Source organism: Echinops telfairi, unplaced genomic scaffold (assembly GCF_000313985.2).
Source record: "Echinops telfairi isolate 266 unplaced genomic scaffold, ASM31398v2 ScPeMD7_7417;HRSCAF=8455, whole genome shotgun sequence".
NCBI classification, from domain to species: domain Eukaryota; kingdom Metazoa; phylum Chordata; class Mammalia; order Afrosoricida; family Tenrecidae; genus Echinops; species Echinops telfairi.
This window is the reverse complement of record NW_022111317.1, coordinates 5,314,660-5,334,577: the sequence shown is the minus strand read 5'-3', so window position 1 is coordinate 5,334,577 and position 19,918 is coordinate 5,314,660. Positions and strand designations below refer to the sequence as shown.

At 57.1% G+C, this 19,918-nt stretch overlaps 1 protein-coding gene across 1 annotated transcript in view; it reads left to right on the top strand.

Annotated features, from left to right (window-relative positions):
* Positions 1-3,389, top strand: part of FRMD8 (FERM domain containing 8) — a 16,485-nt gene extending 13,096 nt beyond the window's left edge. The window contains exon 11 of the mRNA XM_004713529.2: positions 1,831-3,389. Coding sequence (XP_004713586.1) covers positions 1,831-1,949 — 119 coding nt within the window. The 3' untranslated portion in view covers positions 1,950-3,389. The remainder of the gene's footprint in view (positions 1-1,830) is intronic.
* Positions 3,390-19,918: the final 16,529 nt, after the last annotated feature.

Below are 19,918 nucleotides of genomic sequence, written 5' to 3'. Positions count from 1 at the left end.
ACATATGTGCATGCCTATATTTACACCTCTGTAATGTCTTTTGCCTCCTAGTTCTTTCCTCTATTTCTCTGTACTCTCCTCCTGCCCTGCTATCATGTTCTCCCTTCATTCCGCTCTCCGCACTTTCTCTCGGCTGCACTGTACTTGATCGACCCCCCCAGTCATTCTCCTCCCGCTTCGCCATCGATGTTAGACCTCTTATTGTTGCTGCCCCTCTCTGGACAGGCACAGGGAAGCAGCTGGTAAAGACGGGTACCTGCCCTCCTTGCCCACCGTGGGCGTTAGCATTCTAACGCATGGGTCGGCGTGCGCCTGTAGGCAGCCCCGGGCTGCCAACCACCGTCTCACTGACAGCGATTGCGTGCCCTTTTTAAAGGGTGCTCAGGGAATTTGCCCTCGCTGGGAACCCACACGTCTCTGCAGCAGCTTCTTCATCACCGTCTCGTCCCTTTCAGCACATGTCACTTGCTTTGGGAGCAGCTTTGCGCCTTTCCTGGCCCTCAGCCAAATCCAGACTCATTGCAGGCCAACCCCGCAGGTGGCGCCAAGTCACTGCTGGTGCTGACTTCCATCCACCAGCTACACCCTGCGCTCCGTGGGGCGCCCGAGGCCACAGAGGGCCACAGCTGTCTCCCTCGAAGCGGCTGGTGGGTTCAAACACCTGAACTCCCGGCTGGCAGCCACGTTGCTCTACGCGCTGGGCCACCAGAGCGCGGGCTCGTCAGCCTGCCGTCTCACCTCTACCGGAAAGGATCTTTTCATTTTCAGCCTTGGACTGCAGCCGAGGGGCCGTTCACAGGGCAGATTCGTTTCCCATTGCTCAACAGCGTGCCCACGTCCATTTCTGTGACACCGCATTCCCCTCGGTGAGACGGCTCCCCGCCTCCTCCCGGGTTCCCGTATCTCTGTTTGCCCTTCTTCCCTGCCCGGCCCTTCCGCGCTTTGCTCGGGGGCGAACGCTGCCCTCTTGTGCCCAGGGGTATGTTCCTCAGCGTGGGACCCTTTTTACTGTGCGCCTTGTGCATGTGTAGCTGTCTTCTTTATTGTGAATTAAGTTCTCTTTGTTACTTACTCCCTTTCACTGTTTCACGAACACTTCATCCCCACGTCGTGCCGTTCCGTCATTGCGTCCTATCAAGAAGAGGAGTGCAGGGGTCACCTCGTGCACTTCCAGAGCACGTCCCTCTCCCCTGTGCTCAGTGCGCTTCCCGTCATTCTTAAACACACGCCGCAAAACATCCTGCAATCCCACAGCGTGTGGTGCACCCATTCCCAATACCGTTCTCCAAATGACACCGCCGTCTTGAACATCAACTCGGTGCTCCCCCACCCAGGGGAGCCCAAGGTCAAGTCCCGGTTCTTTCTTCTTTAAGTCGTTTTCTGGGTATCGGGGCGCTCGGCGTTTGAGTCAGCAGTGCCAACTACTTCTCAAACTCAAGTTCTTGCCTTTCCCCGAGCGGATTCCTGTCTTCCACTTCACTCACGTTGACACCTGTCAGGTTCCCAGTCTATCGCTTCCTCCGCCCTTCCTTGTCCACACCCCCCCCCCATGGTAACCTAGGAGGCTCCCGTTAGCCCCCCGAGATGTTGGGGGTCTTTTGTTTGCCTGTTCTGCTCTTTAATAAGTCAGCCAAAGCTTCCCCGACCCCACGGCCAGCCAGCCTCGCGTGCGAACCTGCTTCCCTTCACATGAGAGGTCGCCACCCTGTCGCTGGGGCAGGCTCAGAAAGATGGCAGGGTGACGCAGAGGGTGTCTCTGACGGCAGGAGCTCTGGAAAGGGGCCAGCCTCCCGGGGGCTTCTTCTCAGCACACTTCTCCGTCCCCCGCAGGCAAGGAGATCAAGCGCGTGAAGCCCAAGCGCACCACGTCCTTCTTCAGCCGGCAGCTCTCCTCGGGCCCGGGGAGCTACAGCGTGGTGCAGACCACCGACAGCCTGGAGCAAGGCTGAGGCGGCCGCCTGCAGAAGCCTCTGGGGACCCCGGGCCCTGCCCTCCTTCCCTGGGGCACCAGCAGGCCCAGGAAGTCCCTGAGGGTGGAAGGTGTGGGTGAGCTGGGGACACCCTATGGCTCTGGGCCCCAAGCTCTCCCGACCTTGGACCTGTGACTGGTGGGCTCGTCCGGATCCTCGGACCAGCCTCCTCCCTGCCCCCGTCCCCCCCAGACGTCTCCTCTGTGCCCCTCAAGATGGACAGTGTCCCTGCTGCAGTCTCACCCAGTGGTCTCTGGTGATGGGTAGCCAAAGATCTGCAGGTCTTTGCCCTGGACTTTGGTGACCTTCACCCACGTTGCTTCTGGCCTTCCACGCCATTGCCAGGCTGTGCCTCTCCCCCCGCACCTGAACCACAGCAGAGAGTGAGGTCATGACGACCCCACAGCCTCCTCGGGGGACTGGTCTTGCCACCATGGCTTCAGGCACCCGGGGGTCACTGTGTCTCCTGCTGGCCGTTCTGCTGGGACTGGTGAGAGACCCCCAGGTCTCCCTGGCATGAACTCCGTTGACCGGAGAGAAAAGTACCTCTTTTATGACGTCACTGTGCTGGAGGGGGGCTGTCCTGTGAGAAACGTCACCCCCGCCCCACTCGATGGTCCAAGGAAAACCCCTCAACCTGAGTGAAGGGCTCCCCTCACGGAACGCCCCCTCCCACCCCCCCACGGCCTTCTTGTGTGCGTGGACTTTGACTCAGCGGAGCCTGCTCCCGGGCGCAGTGAGCGAGGGATGCCTTGCCCCCTAGACAGCAGAGCCGCGGCGCCGGGAATTCCAGGCACAGGACCCCACCGGCCTCTGCTACTTAGGAGAGAAGGTGTGATGCGGGTGGTCAGCTCCTCCATTGGACTCTGCCCTCCTGGACACACACACACACACCACCACCCCTTCCAGAGGAGCCTGCCCCAGGGGGTGGCTTTCCCAGGTAGTGGGGGGGGGGGGGGCTTATGCTTCCTGGGCCTTCCTGTTGGAAGCAGACAGGGCCCGGCTTCACAGGGCTTCACAGTCCCAGGGGAAAGGGGACCCAGCAGACACCTTTGTGACATGAACATTCCAGGGGAGCTTATCTCCACCACAGCAACTTTGCCAAACCAAACCAGGGGGAGGGTGTGTGTGTGTGTGTGTGTGTACACTTGAGCCAGTTGCCACATCTTGTCGCAGCTGCCCTGCCTGGCCCAGCCACTTCTCCCGGGTCTCCCAGCCCTGCCATCCTTGCCCTGGACTGTGTGGGCTCCGGGCGCCTCTCTCACCTGCCGGGCTGGCCTGGCTCCGGTGTGCGTGTTCACACTCGGGACTGTTTACACACACGGTCTTAGCCCACGGCTTCTCTGTCAGCTGACGTCCACTGTGCCGTCCCTCGCCCTTTGGGACAAAGCAGGTTTTTACTAAATAGCCTTGCGTAAACTTCTGTGACTCATCCTTCATAGAATCTCTTGTCTGCGAACCCAGGGAGGTTTACGAGGGGAGATGATGAGGCTTGTTACAGCCTGGCGGTTTCTGTTAACTCCCACTGAGCCCTGGGGCGCCCTGGCCGGGGCCAGTGGGCCTCGGGTCACACCTCCTCCTCCAGGAGCTCCGTCCAGGATAAGGGTTTGGGGTCCATGCAGCAAAGGTGGGAGCTAATGGCAGACCCAGCTGGAGCCGTGACCGCTCCCACTCGGGACCCTGTGCTGCTCTCAACGCCGCCGCTTCTGGGGGCGACACCAGCCCCTCTTCTCACCTGGTGTCTGCCTGGGCATGCTGCCCCGACCCCACTGGGTGCCAGCACCCCACAGGGAGCTGAGTGGCCCAGGTCTGGGGCTTGCTGCCATGGGTCCTGGTCCTGACACCAAGGGCCCACAGGAAGTTAGGGAGCAGAGAGCTGCAGCCCTTGGCTGGCGGCCTGGACCCCATTTGTGGCTCAGGTCACATGATGGAAGTTTCCAGAGATGGATGAGTAAAATCCTTATCCTTCCTGCTGTGGGTGGCCCAGAGAGCAGACCTGCTGGACCACCAGGGTGGGAAGCAGCGCTCAGCCTCTGGTTCCGAGGGCCTGGACAGAGCCTCTGTTTCCTGCCTCTAAAAGAGGCCCCATCAGACCCACAGGCAGGGTGGCTGGGCGGTTTCCAGTCTGGCCTGCAGGAAGCACACAATCTTCATCGCTAAGATCCCTGGGAAGGTGAGGGACAGTAGGCCACAAGAGAGGCTGAAGCTGATGGCCCACACACCCCATCCTGGGGTGGAGAAGGAGCCCCAACAGCTTGGGTCATGCGGCACAGAGCCTCTTTCTCTGACGGCGGCCATGCCACTCATTCCTGCCACAGTAACAGGTTTGAACAGGTATGGCCACCCCCTCCTAGTCTGAGGGGTCAGCAGGGCTACCTTCCTGGCCAAACTTCCCAGGGGAACCCCCTTTCCTTCCTTTTATCCAACTGAGCACCAGGATCAAGGTGCTGACTTGGTCCCATGCCCCCCATGCCAGGGTCATGGGGGGCTCCATCCGGGCCGAAGCCGAGTCCCCACCTGCAGACCACCTCCCTGTCCCCGTGAGTCTTGGGCCGAGTACCGCTTCCCCCGCCCCCACTGAGGCATCCCAGGTGAGGAGCGGAGGGAACTTGGGAACAACCCCCTCGTTGGGGGGGCCTTCGAATCTGTGACTCCATCCCAGGACCCCTTGAGATGGCCAAGGAGGGTCCTCAGGAGGAACCACGCCTTGTCCCCTCGCAGTTGGCTGCCTAGTCCAGGAAGCGCTGGCTCCCTGCTCTTCCACACAAGGACAGTGAGACACCCCGAGGTCTGAGCCTTAGTCCACATCCCTCCAAACTGGCAGGAGAGAGAGGAGTTCCTGTCCCAGAAGCCCGCAGGCTTCTACCCTCTGCCGCAGGTGGTTCTGAGCCAGCCTGCATTCCTCCAGCGGGCAGAGCACTTGGCAGCTGAGGAGAGTGACATACACCCCACCCACCCTCGTCCTGCCAGCTCCCTCTCTGGCTGTCTACGCTCAGCGAGCCCCTGTGGGTTTCCGAGAGCAACTCTTTACGGAGTAGAAAGCTCAGTCTGTCTCCCTTGGAGCTGTTCGGGGTTTCGAACTGTGACCGTGTGGATCCCACCCCATTGTGTAACCACTCCATCACCAGGGCTCCCTGGGACCCTCGCTCCCCCGCACCCTACTGCCCGGAGCGGGGAATTGCCAGTGCAGGCCTCAGCTCGGCCACCAAGATCCCTGTCTGCCACAGCTCCTGGGAACCCCGCTTTCTCCACGTGAAGCAGGGCGGTCACTGCTGTTGCTTCCTGAGCTTGTGGGTGACATTAGGTGACAACTGAAAGTGTCCGTGTCCCGGTGCCCGCTTTGACGGTGCCCTGACTTGGTCCTTGTTGGGGCTTTTCAGTGCCTCACAGGCTGTCCCAGGTACTGTGGGCTTCTGGAGAGGCCCAGGGACTCAGCCCTGCAGCCTGGCTTTCGCAGCCTGGCAGGGTCCCTCCAGGCCTGTCCCTCGCAGTCTCGGACCCCCTTTATTTCTCCGTCCTCTATCACGTAAGGCGAGCACCGGAGGCAGCCAAGCTGCTTCCCACCCTGGCCTCGCCCCTCCACCGCCCACTAGAGCAGCGGTTCTCCTGCCGCAACTCTTTCAGACAGTTCCTCATGGGGCGGGGACCCCCAACCATCACATTATTCTCGTGGTTACTTCATCACGGTCAATTTGCTACTTTTATGAATCAGGTTCGACCCCCAAAGGGGTCGCGACCCACACGTTGAGAACCGCTGCTCCGGGAGGCACGCTCAGGCCAGCAGGAGAAAAACTTCTTGCTTCAGGGTGGAGTGCAGCCGCTCTCCAGGGGCACAGAGGACAGGACTCACACCCCTGCCCCCGGCTGGCCTGTGATTAAGGTCTGGCCACCCTGAACAAGCGACAAAGAGGTCAACGATCCAGGGAGGTGACCTGATAGGCTCGGAGGAGGCCAGTGAGTGGAGCCACACGGGAGGGCTTGGGGTTGGTCTGGGAGCTCAGGCCAAGGCTGGCTGTGTCCCCTTGGGTCTCAGGACGCTCTCACTGGCCAGCCTCTCCTCTCAGGTCTCCAAAGCCACTTGGCGCTGCCTGGACACTTCCTATGAGCTGGTCCCTGTTTCAGAGAAACCACTGGAAATGGGGACCGGCCCGGGGACAGCCCTGCACTTCCAGTCAGACTGACCATGCTGGAGGCGGGGCGGCTAGGGACAAGGCTCCGTAGGGTGCTGGTCCGACGGTGGCCAGCAGGGGGAAGCAGAACCCACCCTTCCCTCCGGTCCCTCACTTGACCATGGCCTGGGGCTGTGGTCCAGCCTAGAACAGTCTCCTCCAACAAGGACAGGTTCCCGACTACTTCCTCCTGGGTGGGGAGTCTCGGGGGCCGTCCCGGGGCGGTGATGGATCCCAGTTTCCCAAATACAGATCTTTTTTGTTTTGTTTTTAAACCTGTAACATGGTAACTGTTAAAATATCAGCTTGCGGAAGGAAGAGGAGGCTTTTTGCCCCCTCGGAAGCCCAGCTCTCTGCCCAGTGGAGTCGCACTGACTCCCTGGCAATGGCTTTTTAAAAGGCTGCCTGGGTCAACTCAAGAAGGAGGGTGGGCACACGGAGTGGGGGCTTAATCACCCCCTCCTCTCACTGCCAGGCCAACTCATAACCACCCTCTAGGACAGGGTAGAACGGCCTCTGAGTGCCTGAGACTCTAACCGTGCATGGGAGTAGGAAGCCCGTCTGTCTCCTCAGGAGTGGTTTTGAACTGCTGACTTTGGGAGCTCATACAACTCTTATCACAATCCATACATGCATCCGTTGTGTAAAGCACATTTGTACATTTGTTGCCCTCATCATTCTCAAAACACTTATTCTCCACTTAAGCTCCTGGCATCAGCTCCTCATTTCCCCACTCCCCCCTCCCTCATGAACCCTTGATAATTTATAAATTATTTTGTCATGTCTTACACTGTCCGGAGTCTCCCTTCACCCACTTTCTGTTGTCTGTCTCCCAGGGAGGAGGTTATATGTAGATCCCTGTAATCGGTTCCCCCTTCCTACCCCACCCTCCCTCCACCATCCTGGTATTGCCACTCTCACCACTGGTCCTGAAGGGATCATCCGCCCTGGATTCCCTGTGTTTCCAGTTCCTATCTGTACCAGTGTGCATCCCCTGGTCTAGCCAGATTTGCAAGGTAGAATTGGGATCATGATAGTGGGGGGACTGGGAGGGAGGGAACATTTAGGAACTAGAGGAAAGTTGTATATTTCATCATTGCTACACTGCACCCTGACTGGCTCATCTCCTCCCCGAGACCCTTCTGTAAGGGGATGTCCAGTTCCCTACAGATGGGCTTTGGGTCTCCACTCCGCACTCCCCACCTCATTAACTAAGGTAAGATTTTTTTTCTGATGATGCCTGATACCTGATCTCTTTGACATCTCGTGATCACACAGGCTGGTGTGCTTCTTCCATGTGGACTTTGTTGCTTCTCAGCTAGATGGCCACTTGTTTACCTTTAAGACCGCAGACGCTATATCTTTTGATAGCTGGGCACCATCAGCTTTCTTTGCCACATTTGCTTATGTACCTGCTTTGTCTTCCTTCAAATTCTTTAAAACCCTGGAGGGACCACTTTTCCTTCCCAGCTGCCCTGGGCTTCTCTCCCCGCACCCACGCCAGCCCCCCACAGCGCAGCTGTTTTAAATGGTCATTTACCCCAGAGAGGAGAAGAATGGTCGCAGCTCTCCCAAAGACTTCTGTGCTCTCTGCCCTTTGACCTGGGCATTTGGTGCTGGCGGTGGAGGTGGAATTGGCACAGACTGGACCCTCGAGGGCACGCGTCCAACAGCGTTGAGGTCAACAGCCTCCAGGCGTCTGTAGAACCACTGGGAAGCTGACTCTGGCCTGCCCCCCCCCACCCCACCCCACCCCGGCAGCCCCCAGGGGCCCTCAGTTGGGCCGCAGAGGGCAGGAGCAGAGAAGGCTCCTTCATGGGGTTCAAAGGCAGTGGGCACGATGAACACCCCGGGGATGTCAGGCCAACAAACGGCTCTCCCTCTGTGGGAGGGGGGTGGAGACATGCCCCAGGTCTGAGGACATTCTCATCTGTGGGGACCCACGGGACAATGGGCCCGGAAGAAGTTGTGTAAACTTGGGGCTTAGAGGTGGCTTCCTGGTCAGAGGAAGAGGTGCCAGGATTCCTGGTGGGTGGGGCGTGGGGAGGAGGCTAGAAAGGGGGGTTCATTCCCAAGTGGGAGGGTTGACAAAGATCAGGAGGGGGAGGGGCTGGAGGTCTGGACGACCCTGGAGCACCTCGGGGAGGACAGCAGAGCCCAAGGAGGCTCAAGGCCTGTGTGCTCCTCGGCAGCCCTCCCTCAGCCGGCCATGGCAGCTGGGTCCGGGAGGATTCTGTGGGCGCTGTGACAGGTGCAGGGAGATGACCTTTGTACCCCTAAGAGTTGGCAGGAGACCCGACCCAGCAAGGTTAAAGGTAGAGGGGGTGCTGACTAGCACCCTGGGCACCACAGGCCCAGGGGGGAGGGCCATAAGGCCAGATGCTCTGGGTGGGGTGGCAGGAAACGGGGCCCCAGGAAATCTAGACTCGGGACACAAAGTGTTCCCCTCGGAGTGGGGGAGCCCATTGGGATCTGCCCCAAAACTCACTGCTGTCAGGTCAATGCCAACTCAGGTCAACCCTATCGGACAGCGAAGGAGGTCCTTCTGGGTGGGTTTCTGAGACCTTGTAAAGCAGTGATGCTTTACAAACGCTTCTTTCTCCTGAGGAGGCGAGGCTCCTGCTTGCAACAGGCTGACCTTGCAGTCGGCGGCGGCCCAACATGTGGCCACCACATTCCCCGGAGCCCCCACGCTGCCCCCCGCCCCCCAGCTCCCCACCACACTGCCGTCAAACTCAGTGCCATCAAGTCAGTTGGGGCTGGCTCACAGTGACCCCACAGGACAGGGCAGGACTGCCCGTTCTGGTTTCCCAGGCTGTAGCTCCGTAGGAGTAGAAAGCCCCATCCTCTGCTGAGCCGCTGGTGGTTTTGAACTGCTGACCCTGACACCAGGATGCCACCGGAGCTCCAGGACTGCCCCCACCCCCACGAGGAATTGGAAACCCCTCTCTGGACACAGATGCCCTTCCCCCACCTTCTGCTCCCTGGCCAGCTGCTGAAGCCCAAGAAGGAAGCTGGCCCAAGAGGGAACTTCGGAAAGTTCAGGGGAAAATCCCGTTCTCTTTTCGTCCTGTTGCTCAAGACGATCCTGAGGCCCCTCCTGTGCAGGTGGGTTGTCCGCCTATTGGCTCGGGACCAGGGCGCCTCCACCCCCGTGCTCTTGCCCTTGAACGTGTTCTGCCCACATGGGGGCGAAAGCTTTTCTGGGTTCCCTTGAACCAGCCCCTTGCTGCCAGGAGCACGAGTCTCTCTGTGGGGCCCGCTGGGCCCCAGTCAGCCCTTCCCTGGCCTCTCTTCCTTCTTGTGGACTCCTCACCAGGACAGGGCTGCACTGAGCTGGGGTGAGGCCCTTCCCTGGCTCTCAGAGATTGGTCCGTCCTTTACAGAACAGAAAGCACACTTCCAGAGTGTCCAGTGCTCTGTGCCAGGCCTCTGCTGGGACAGATCCACAAGAAAGCAGCCAGAAGCAGTGGGTGCAGGGTGGAGAAAAATGCACACACACACATAGGCTTTAACACCAGCCTTGGTGGGAAGGTGACCTCTGGGCAGAGGCAGGCCTGGACGAACTGAGGGTCAGGCGGCCACTGGGTGAGGAATTGTCAGGCAGGACAACAGCCATCAGAATGGTGACGAGTGGGGCCCCGAGGGGCCTCTGCAGGAGGACAGCAAGGCTGGACGAGGTTAAGGACTTGCCCAGGCCCACAGGGAGGCGTGGTGCAGATCAGGCCACGGAGGCCAGTTGGGGCTGGGGAGAGAGGAAGGTGAGGTTGTTTTTCTCTTCCTGCTACTGGGCTTGGGGCCAGCCCTCCATGACTCGGCAGTTCCCTCCAGGCCCTGAGCCAGAGGGCCCGAGGCTCCGAGGGAAATGGCCCAGGCAGAAGGCCTCTTGTCAGCAGAACCACAATGACTCAGAGGAGGCCACAGCTCCAGACCCCAGCCCCCAGCCCCCATTCTCCTGTGAGAGATGCAAATACTGTCAGCATCCTCCTCCCGGTGCAAGCCTGGAGCATCGGCCTTCTCTTCCCTCTTTCCCAGGGTCTGCTGTGGGACATCCCCGGCTCCTGGTGGGTGCCAGAGGAGGAGAAAAAGTCCCTGATCTTTTCATTCAAATGTCCATGGCCTGGGAGGCAGTGGTTTCCAAAAGGGTCCCCTGGCCCTGGGGTCTGAAGATTTGCCTGGAAAGGCCTATTCTATTTCCCCCCCCACCCCCCTCAGAGGACTGGCTAGAAAGGGCTCAGCTGTGGCTGCCTGCCCAGCAGGGCCGGCCCCTCACCACCACGCAGCCCCACCCAGTGACCCCAGTCCTGTTGACTGTTTGCTGGGACAGCTTGTTTCCATGCAGAGTCATCTGCCCCGGCAGCGCCAGCCTGCCCTGCCCTCATCTCTCACCAGGGCGGGGGCATGTTTATCTCGGTTGTTGTCAGAGCCCAGGTGCCACCCACACAGCCTGACCCCTAAAGAGAGACCCCTTTGTGGTTTTCTGCCATCCTTTCATCTCTGTTCACACATTCCTTTCTGGAGGAAAACTTGCAGGGAGCCAGGAAGCCGGAGAGGGCCCCTCGCTGCCCCATTTGTCCTTGGGAAGCCAGGGGGGCAGGGCACACAGGTGGGCCTTGTTGCTATAGAAGCCTGCATTCACATGTTCCAAGTTCATCCAACTCCTCCTCTTCTGAGAAATGAGGTATAAGAGGTCTTCTTTTTCCCCTGGGGTCTGGGAAGGTGGTAAAAATAGATAGATGAATAAATGTTTTAACAGGTGGACAAAAGCACCTCCCAGACACCCCCTTCCATAAAGAACAGGCTGACCCCCGCAGCCTGGTCTGGCGGCACAGCAGAGAGTCATCCCCTGCTGATTCCGGGCACGCCTCTCTGTTTTCTAGAACATTCAGCAATTCTTTCCACATTGTTCTTCCAGGTGGAGCCTCTCCACCACCCCCACCGCCCACCAGACAACGTTGCCAAGGCAACCCTGACTGAAGGGGGCAGTTGTTGGCTATGAACCAGCAGTCCAATTCCTCCCCTGGCAGACAGCTCTGTAGGCGTCTCCCTGAACAAGCCCGGGCTTAACACATACTCAACCTTCCTGTCCGAGGAGTCACCGGTTTTACCACAGAGGCAGAGGAAAATTACCTTCCACAGTGCCCTCCCCGCTCTCAAGGGAGCCTGCTGGTATCCGGTGTTGTTGTTTGGGGTGTGGGTGGTAGAGGCTTCCTGGTAGGGAGTTGGTCCAAGCTGCCTGTCCCATCTGAATTCTCAGAGGGCTGCCCTTTGGCTCTCAGCGTTAGGAGGTTAGGGCTCAGCAGTCCTCAGTGGGCATCTCGGGTGGGCTTCCTCCCCATTTGGGCACCTCTCGGGCAGGGGAGAGACCAAAGACACTTTCAAAATCCCCCCAGCCCTCGCTCCACCAAGCTCCCTGGGCCTGCCTGATCTTGGTGGAGAGGAGACGAGGTCTAATGGCTTGCCTCTCTAATTGCCTTTGGAAGGCTGTTTTTTAATTTTTTAGTTATTTTTTGTTGGAGGGGGTGGCGGCGCCCCTGTAGGCAGCCACCTTGGCACTGTGAGGTGAAACCGGACCAGTCACTTGTCTAAAAAAAGAAGAAGTCATCTGTTCTCCCTCACCCCACCCCCATTTAAATGTCAAATGTGTTTATCATCGAAAGCCCGGAATGGATCCCAGAAACCACCTCGGCACCCCCGCCACCCCCACCCGGGGGCCACACCCTCTGGATCTTGTGACCACGGAGGAAGGGCGGAAAAAGCCAGCTCTAATTCTGCAAAGGCCACTTCCCCTGGGAGACGGGAGGATGCACACGTTCCCGGAAGAATTCCACCCCAGCCCAAAACCCACTCACGCTTAACGTTCTAACCCGGCTTCTTTCAGGTTTTTATATAAAAACAATACCCACAGGGCAGAGCCGCCCAAACTGCACCAACTGTAGGCTCCCGGGGTGCACGGAGAGCCTAGCTGGGTGCGGGACATCTCTGGGGCGGAGAGGTGACCTCCATCCCGGAGCCTCGAGGGCCGCCCCGCCCCGCCCGCGCTGACGTCACGGCTGACGTCACGTCGGTCACGCGGCCGCCGCCCCCGCCCGACGAGTCACGCGCCCTCGCCCCAGCCCCGCCCCCGGGCGGTGACGCGCCCTCCGCAGAGATCCCTCCGCCGCCGCCTGGAATTTTCCAGCTATGTGCCGGCCCTTCTTTCGGACCTCTGCGGCGCGGGGTGACCTCAGGCGACCCCGGTGGCCCACTTCGCTCTCTCGGGAAAGCGACCCCAGCACCCCCTCTTTGAGGGGCAGTGTTTATCTCACCCCGGCTTTTGCCAGGAACATAGAAGCGAAGAAGGGACTTCGCTTGTTGGAGATCAAGACTTCTTCCCCTTGGTCGAATGTGACCTTGAGGGTTGTCCTCGACCCTCTGAGGCCTTGCTAAGGGGGCCGCAGCGGTTTCAGTGAGGGATTTGAGGAGGGGGCCCCCGAGGGCGATCTTAGCCCGTGGGGGTGCTGGGGTCATTGCATCAGGCAGGGCGTGGGGGACTTTTTGCCCTGTGTCAGTGGAGGAATCGTCCCGTTGAGCACTGCCCTGGTGATGCGGCCAGGGCTATAAAAGCAGAAGTTGTGGCCAGGCGGGCAGGAGTTAGCGCCAAGGAGGGCCTGGGCATGGAGTGGCATGGGAGGACCAGCCAGTTGAGGGCCTTAGCTGCCTGACGGGGAGATGAGAGGCTTAGAGGAGACTCGGGGGGGTTTGGGGTACCAGGAGCAGGCAAGCTGAAACTCCTGGGAGGCCAGATCAGTGCCTGCAGGATCCCAGGGGGAGGGTGGCACTCCAGGCCTGGCTGTCCCTGCGGCCACTGGAGAGGGCACTGCCTCCATAGGGGCAGAGGGTGCCCCTGTGTGGGTAGGAGATGGGGGGTGGGGGCAGGAAGAGACTGGAGGGAACCAACCTTCCTGGGCTTCCTGGCTCAGGGCTGAGAGAGAGGGGAAGGCGGAAGTGGGCTCTCGGTGGATGGACTTGGTCAGGGAGGAAGCATGGAGTTAGTGGGGTGCGGGGCTGCGGGGAGGGCAGGCCTGAGACTTGGTGATCCCTGCAGCTCCCTTTTTTTCCAGACCAAGGGTTGTGAGCCAGCTTGGCGATGAGGCCTGGCCTTGTGGAAACTGAACTTGGCCTCCAGAGGGCTGACAGCTCCAGCCCAGGGTGGTATGTAATGTGGGCCGGGCCCGAGGCACCTGGCAGGAGGTGAGAGGGGGGCTGAAGGACTGAATCAGGAGGTAGGGGGCCTTCCTGGCGGTGACTGGTGTGGCGCCAGCTGGGTCTGCCATGCGAGGCCACTGAGGCAGGGATGTGTGTGTGTCTGGGGACAAAACTGACCACGGCTTTATTTTCCAGGTGACCATACCCCCTTGGGACTTCTCTAGTTCTTCTGTGCGCTCCTTTGGCCCCTCTTCCTCTTAATTCTCTTGAGTTTATCCGTTTCCTTAAAACGTGCCTTCTGGTAAGCGGGGAGAAGGAGCTGCAGGCCCCCCGATGGAGTTGGTATTGCCGGTAACCCGTCTGGTTGGTGAGGCCCCAGGGCCACGGTGGTGACTGAATCCGCTGGAGAGGGTGGGGTAGGCCTGCTCCTGGGGGTGGGTGGGTTTTGAAAATGCCTCAGCCCGTGGTTTGTCACTATAGTGATCGTCCCGGCGACCCGAAGGCACCAGGAGACATGGAGGCCCCTGGCCACTGGGAGGCGTAGCCATGCAGGAGGGGAGAGCCCGCAGGAGAGAGCCCATCTAAATTACTACTGGCTGCCGAGTGGAGGTCCAGGCTTAGCTGCAGGAGGAGTTCGCCCTGGGAAGCTCTGTATTCAGGAGGTCACCGCCGTTTAAGGCTTTCAGATGAGCTCGTGAGAGGGCGAGATTTAAAAAAGCAAAAGGAAAATCCAGAGCAAACGCATCCAGCTGCTCATGCCAGCCCCAGATGTGGTGTCTGAAGGTTGGGTCACGTGACCCGGGCCACACCATCCTCCGGGCACCCGAGAATGCCAGCAGGCCGCCCTCCTTTTAGAGGGAGGGTTTGGGGGTGCAGATTTTTTTCAGGTGTTTCTCAATGGAGCCCTCCTTTCCTGTGTGCTAGTTCTGGGCTATGAACTTTGCTTCGAGAAGATTCTGCGCTGTAGAACTTTAATGCTGTCACCACACAGAGGGATGGATTCCTTGTTGCTGGAGCTCACTGTACCTGCCTCGCTTCTACCTGTCTACCCGCCCACGCGCCCGCCTGCCTGTATATTGGAGGATGATTTCACCTGGGGGCGGGAGTGGGGTCGGTTGAGGGCAGCTGTGTTGAGTTATTTAAAACTCTTAGGCCAATTGCAATTAAAGGGTGGGGTTGGGTGTGTTGTCCTAAGGTCTGGGGAGGGTGCCAGCAGGGGAACCTTGATAGCGTGGAATTTTGTGCTGGTCTTAGATGGCTCCAAGAGGAATGGTGCCCGGGGTGGGGGTGTGGGGGGGCAGGATGTGTGCTTCATCTTGGCCTTCATTGGGTTCCATTCAAAATACTCTGGCATCCATCTGCAGATCCAGAGGAGGGTGGTGGGGTTGTGGGAGTGTCAGGGTATGGCTTGGGGTGGAGGAGGAGGAGGGGTTGGGCTTTAAAGGGGAGGGGAAGTGCGAGTGGGAGGGAATGTGGGTTGAGGGGAATTCTCGGGCTGGAGGAGACTCAGCTGGGTGGGGTGTGTGTGTGAAATAACTAGTTAATAGAATTTGTTGAGAACAAATCACGTTACTTGGAAGTGACAAAAGTTGCTTTAGAAATGGTCCGAAATGCTTAGAGAAGTGGTTCTCAACATTCCTCATGCCGCGACCCTGTAATACAGTTCATCATAGTGTTGTGGTGATCCCCCAACCACAAATTTATTTTCATTGCTACTTTATAACTGTAAACTTGCTACTGTTATGAATCGGGCAACTCTTGTGAAAGGGTCATTCAACCCCCAAAGGGGTCTTGACCCACAGGTTGAGAACCGCTGGCTTAGAGCCTCGCTTAGTGGCAAGTAAAAAAGCAAAACTGGTTTGCTGTGCTGTAAGGTGGGAAGATTGAAAAGATTTAATTGAACCCTTGAATGCAGCCCTCTCAAAGGTGGCTCTCAGCTTGGACCAGCGGGAGGCCAACAGCTCCTTGGCTTTGCCTGCTTCTGGTCTGTCTGAAGCCGGGAAGGTAGTGTGCCTGGGCACTTGTAAATGCCCAAATTGTGGGCTCTTCAATGTACTTGCGAACTTTGATGTGCACTTACCATGAGATTTGATGGGTTCTGCTGGGTGTGTCACCGAGTGATGGAAAACGCCCTGGTTGCTGAAGGCGCTCTGTATGCGTCAGTGGTGTCTTGGGATAAAGCGCATCTTCTCAGTCTGGGGTCAAATCGTAATTCTTAGCAAGGAGAATCAACGGACCTCTTCTGGTCACTAAAGTTCCCTTGTAATGTTTGTTAGTGAATAGAACTCATATATCCATATCCTGACAGTGACATCCATTGCAGTTAAATAATATTCTTGTGCTTTTTAAATGCTAGGGAGCTAAAATGCTAGGGGGGCAGCGCATGAGGACTTTTTCTAAATGTGTTTTCTATTTAAAATTCAAGGGAACGTTCTGGAAACGTTTGTTTTGATAATACTTGGTGATCTAAGTCTCGTCTGTTAAAATTGGTAAAGTCATATTTTTATTCTGTTCCTCTTGCCTTTAAATGACCCTTGGAAAATTTTCAAATCTCCGATACTTTATGCCTAATGGGGAGTTCTTTACCTTCTGGTTATTGTTTTTAATGTTTTAAAATACATTGGCATGATCGATCTATTTTCTACCCAGTAACTTGGACAGATGGCTGAGTCTGTGGGTGGGGTAGCTGGTTAAAGGCTGTGCGTGGCTCTGTATGGTAAGAACTGGGGCACCATGTATCTGATGTACTGATCATTTTCTTCCCCGGCAGCATAAATAAAAGTTTTTGAGATCTAAACGTAGAATTGTTGTATGCCTGTGCTACATTTCTCGACCTTATGTCTTTTCTGCAAACTAAGGTGCCTTCCTAACAAGCTGGGTTTATCTTCCTGTCTCATTTGTGCCTACATGCCAACTACAGCGGCTACAAATAATTGAGGCCCCGCTGTAGAGTGTGGTGCCCTCCTGTCTCTGGAATGTTCTGGGCAGACCTGTGGAGGAGGGAGGGAGGGGAGCGCTGTGGGGTGTGACTCAACCTGGGACAAAAATGTCTTGTGCAACCTTTTGTCCGGGCGGGGGCCATTCCCGGGGAGTGCTTTGACCTGAATATTCTGGAATGCTACTTGGTTGGATTTCCAAGTGATAACTGGAGTCTGGAGTGGGAGTATCTATGTTTCAGTGTTCCCAGGGAAATGACTAAATGGAGGGACATGTACGAATTACATATTTGCAGGCTTTGTGGGGAGGGTGCATCTGAGACTCGGGTGTAAGCACATCGTTGTCATCTTGTGGGAGAGCTCAACCTCGCCTTTTTCGGGGGTGTAAATGAGAGTAATTCTGGGCAGGGAAGTGCACAGACTGCCAGTGTGCTTCTGGAAAGCATGTCTGCATCCTGGGGCGGAGGTGCCGCCTGGTAGCATTTCATCCTAAGAGCTGATGAGCTGATTCCTTGTGGTCATGTTGTGTGTTCATTCCGGGGCGCTGTGGTAGCTCACCCAGTTCACGCCAAGAAGGCGCCTTGCTTAGGGTCCTACGAGGGAGGTTTACCTGGGAGGGGCCGTAACACTGAAATGGACCAGGGCCAGGCTATGACCCAACAAGGCACTGGGGAGGCCAGCAGGACTTCCTACTGTTCAGGACATCCACCTGAGGTCAGCTGCATTCCTAGCTCTTGAGTCTCTCTCCTCGCCCCTTCCTGGCGTGACGAACTCCATGTTGTGTTGACACAAGCTACTGCGTGCTCGAAGTGCAGGGGAAGAGAGGGCGTTGCCCCCAGTCTGTAGGCTCCTGGCAGCCTTGGCTCATGTGCCAGAGGACCCACTGTTGGCTCCTTCTCCCTTGGCTGCTGTCCCTAGTGCCTCCACCGGGCTCTTGCCCTCTGCAGAGGCCCAGCACCGCCCCGTTGTTGAGGGTCTGTATGCCAGTTACAAAAGTCTTGCCTTCAGTCCTGAGGATGACCATTACCCATCAATGCCTATGTGGGTGCTAACTGTGTTATGAACAAGCAGGGCTATGCTTGGCACGGCCTTGTTACCATAGTGGGGGAGCCCCAAGGCCAGTGGTTCAAAACCCAATTCATAACAGTAGCAATATTACAGTTCTGAAGTAGCAACAAAAATAATTTTATGGTTGGAGGGGGTCACCACAACAGAAGGAACTGTATTGAAGGGTCTCGGCCTGAGGAAGGTTGAGAACCGCTGCCCCAGGCTTTAGGTGGGTGGGCAGCTGAGATCTGCCTATTGGTCAGCCTCTCACCCCAACTGGGCCAGTTCTCTTAACTGTTCCTTATCCTTCCATCAATGTGGACTGTTTGAATCTGCACATGAATCTGACATTGGGTCCCCCACAAACCCCTAGAGGTAGTTAATGATGCAATGAAGCTCTGCAAGTGGGCTTGTGGTCAGTTGACCTTGCGCACGTTGAAGGACACGGGACAGGAGAACAGCAGACGTTGCCTTTTCCTGTAAAAAGGGAAGTTGTGTGAGAGCAAATATTGCTTAACCCTCGGCTGGCTGTGCCCGGTCCGAGATGCTGAGGACTGCCAAATGGGCACCGTGTCACAAAGTAGGGGGCTGAGGTAGAGGCAGGGGGTGGACAGTAGCACCCGGCCCCGTTGGTTTTGTCGTTGACTATGGACATCCAAGGACACTGAAGGCCGTCAGTGCTGGTCTGACCTTTCTGCGTGTCCTCCAGTCTGGAGGAAGCATGAGCCCTCCTGCCGTGCTGTGGCCACGTGTTGTGTCTTGCTGCTGTGAAACAGTGCCAGTGGCAACTTACTGGTAACTGTGGTGTGTTTTACGTTTTTTTATCTGTCACGTGGAAAAATACACAGATACACGCCAGGCACCACTGTAGGTTGGCGGTCTGCCGTGCAAAAAGGGTTCTGATAAAAACCTTTTGCTACAGATAAGCAAAATGGGAAAAAGCAAAAAACTTAAAACAGCCTGGCACTGACATGTTTGCTTCTAGAGGGTTAATTTTTTTCTCTGCTTATGCGATGAATTCTGTTTTGTAAGACCAGGTAATAACCCGTGCTCCTGTCATTGGAAGAGGCATTCTGAGCGGTGGTTTGTGGTAGGAGGGTCGCGGTGTCAATAAGCCCCCAGCAGGTGGATACCCGGGCGTGGGTTGCTTTAGGTTTCTTGGGAAATGACTTGGGATTCCAGATAGACCACATCCTTAGTCATTTCTCTTGGGACATGTGAATACATGTGTAGGCATAAACTGGCTCGGCCGGGCTTTAGTCGTAGAATTTTTTGTGAATTGGGTGAAAGTTTACAGAACGTAAAACTGTTTTCCATCTAAGGATGCATGTGTTCTGGTTCATCCTGTGCATTCTAAGTCCTGCAGTGTCAACATCAGTGCCTCCACCTCTACCCATTTCTGGAACACCCCCCCACCACTACTTACCCTTCAGCTTCTAAACGTTGCCCTGGCCCTTTTGATAAGTGGCCCATTGTTGTAAGGCTTGCGGGACCTCCCTGGAAGCCTGCCTGTGGTTTGGCTGAAAAGTGAGTCCTGGGTGGTCCATTCAGTTCCAGGCTTGAAGGGCGTCTGAAGGCCATCGTCCTAGCAGTTCATGGACCTTAAGACCGGAAGGGCTTTCCAAATCCTCCTCCTCACTGGTGACGTACACCAGGCTCTTGTTTCCTCAGAGCCTCAGAACCGTGGTAACGTGTTAGGAACCTGGCCTCCTTTGATGGGCCCCGACCACGACGACGACATGACTGACCTGTGAAGGTGGCCATCACTGCCAGGACTGCTGGTGACCCTCAGTCTCTCCCGTACGACGTGACCTGGTGCATATGCGTGTGTGAGAGGGACCTTTTTCACTTCCTAACTCTTTTTTTTCTATGGGTTATTTTGTAAAACTACTGATATAGTAAGGATCTTAACCCTTCATACTGTAGCACTATACAAGCTCAAACACACCCAATGCCACGGAGCGAGTCCTGGACTGACAGTGCCCGCTGTGGGTTTCTGAGACTGTGACTCTTCACAGGCGTAGAAAACCCAGCCTTTCTCCAGAGGAGCTGCTGGTGGCTTCGAACTGCCGACCGTGCGGATCACAGCCCAACATATAACCACGACCCCACCAGGGTTCCTTAGGTCATGATTATGCCTTCAAATTTGTAGATCACCTTTTCCGTTGGTTGGTTGTGCTTGCAACCTTCCTAGGTAGGCGTCAGGTTCCAGGCTCCTTTCTCCGGTGGACCCTGCCCCCGGCGTGATGCTTCCGTCTGCCCCACCCCCAGGATATTTACACCGTCATGGATACTGCCTTATGGTGCTGGCCAGAGTCTGTGTGGGGTATTTAAATGCATATGCCAACTGGAGTTCATTGCAGACTCGGTCTTTGCGGAGGGGAGCCCGTGCCACCCACTCGGGGCCAGCCTTGCAAGGGTGATGGTGGTCCCAGTGGGAAGTTCATCAGGGAAACGGCTCAGGGCTCGGTGTGGTTTCCACAGGGGCCCTGGCTGGTGGTTGTTGGCTGACTCCCGTCTCGATGGTTGGTTTGGATGGTTGGTTTGGAGGCGGAAAAGCAGGGGCTGTCCTGCTGGGACGCTGGGACTTACTGTGCCGGTGGGCCAG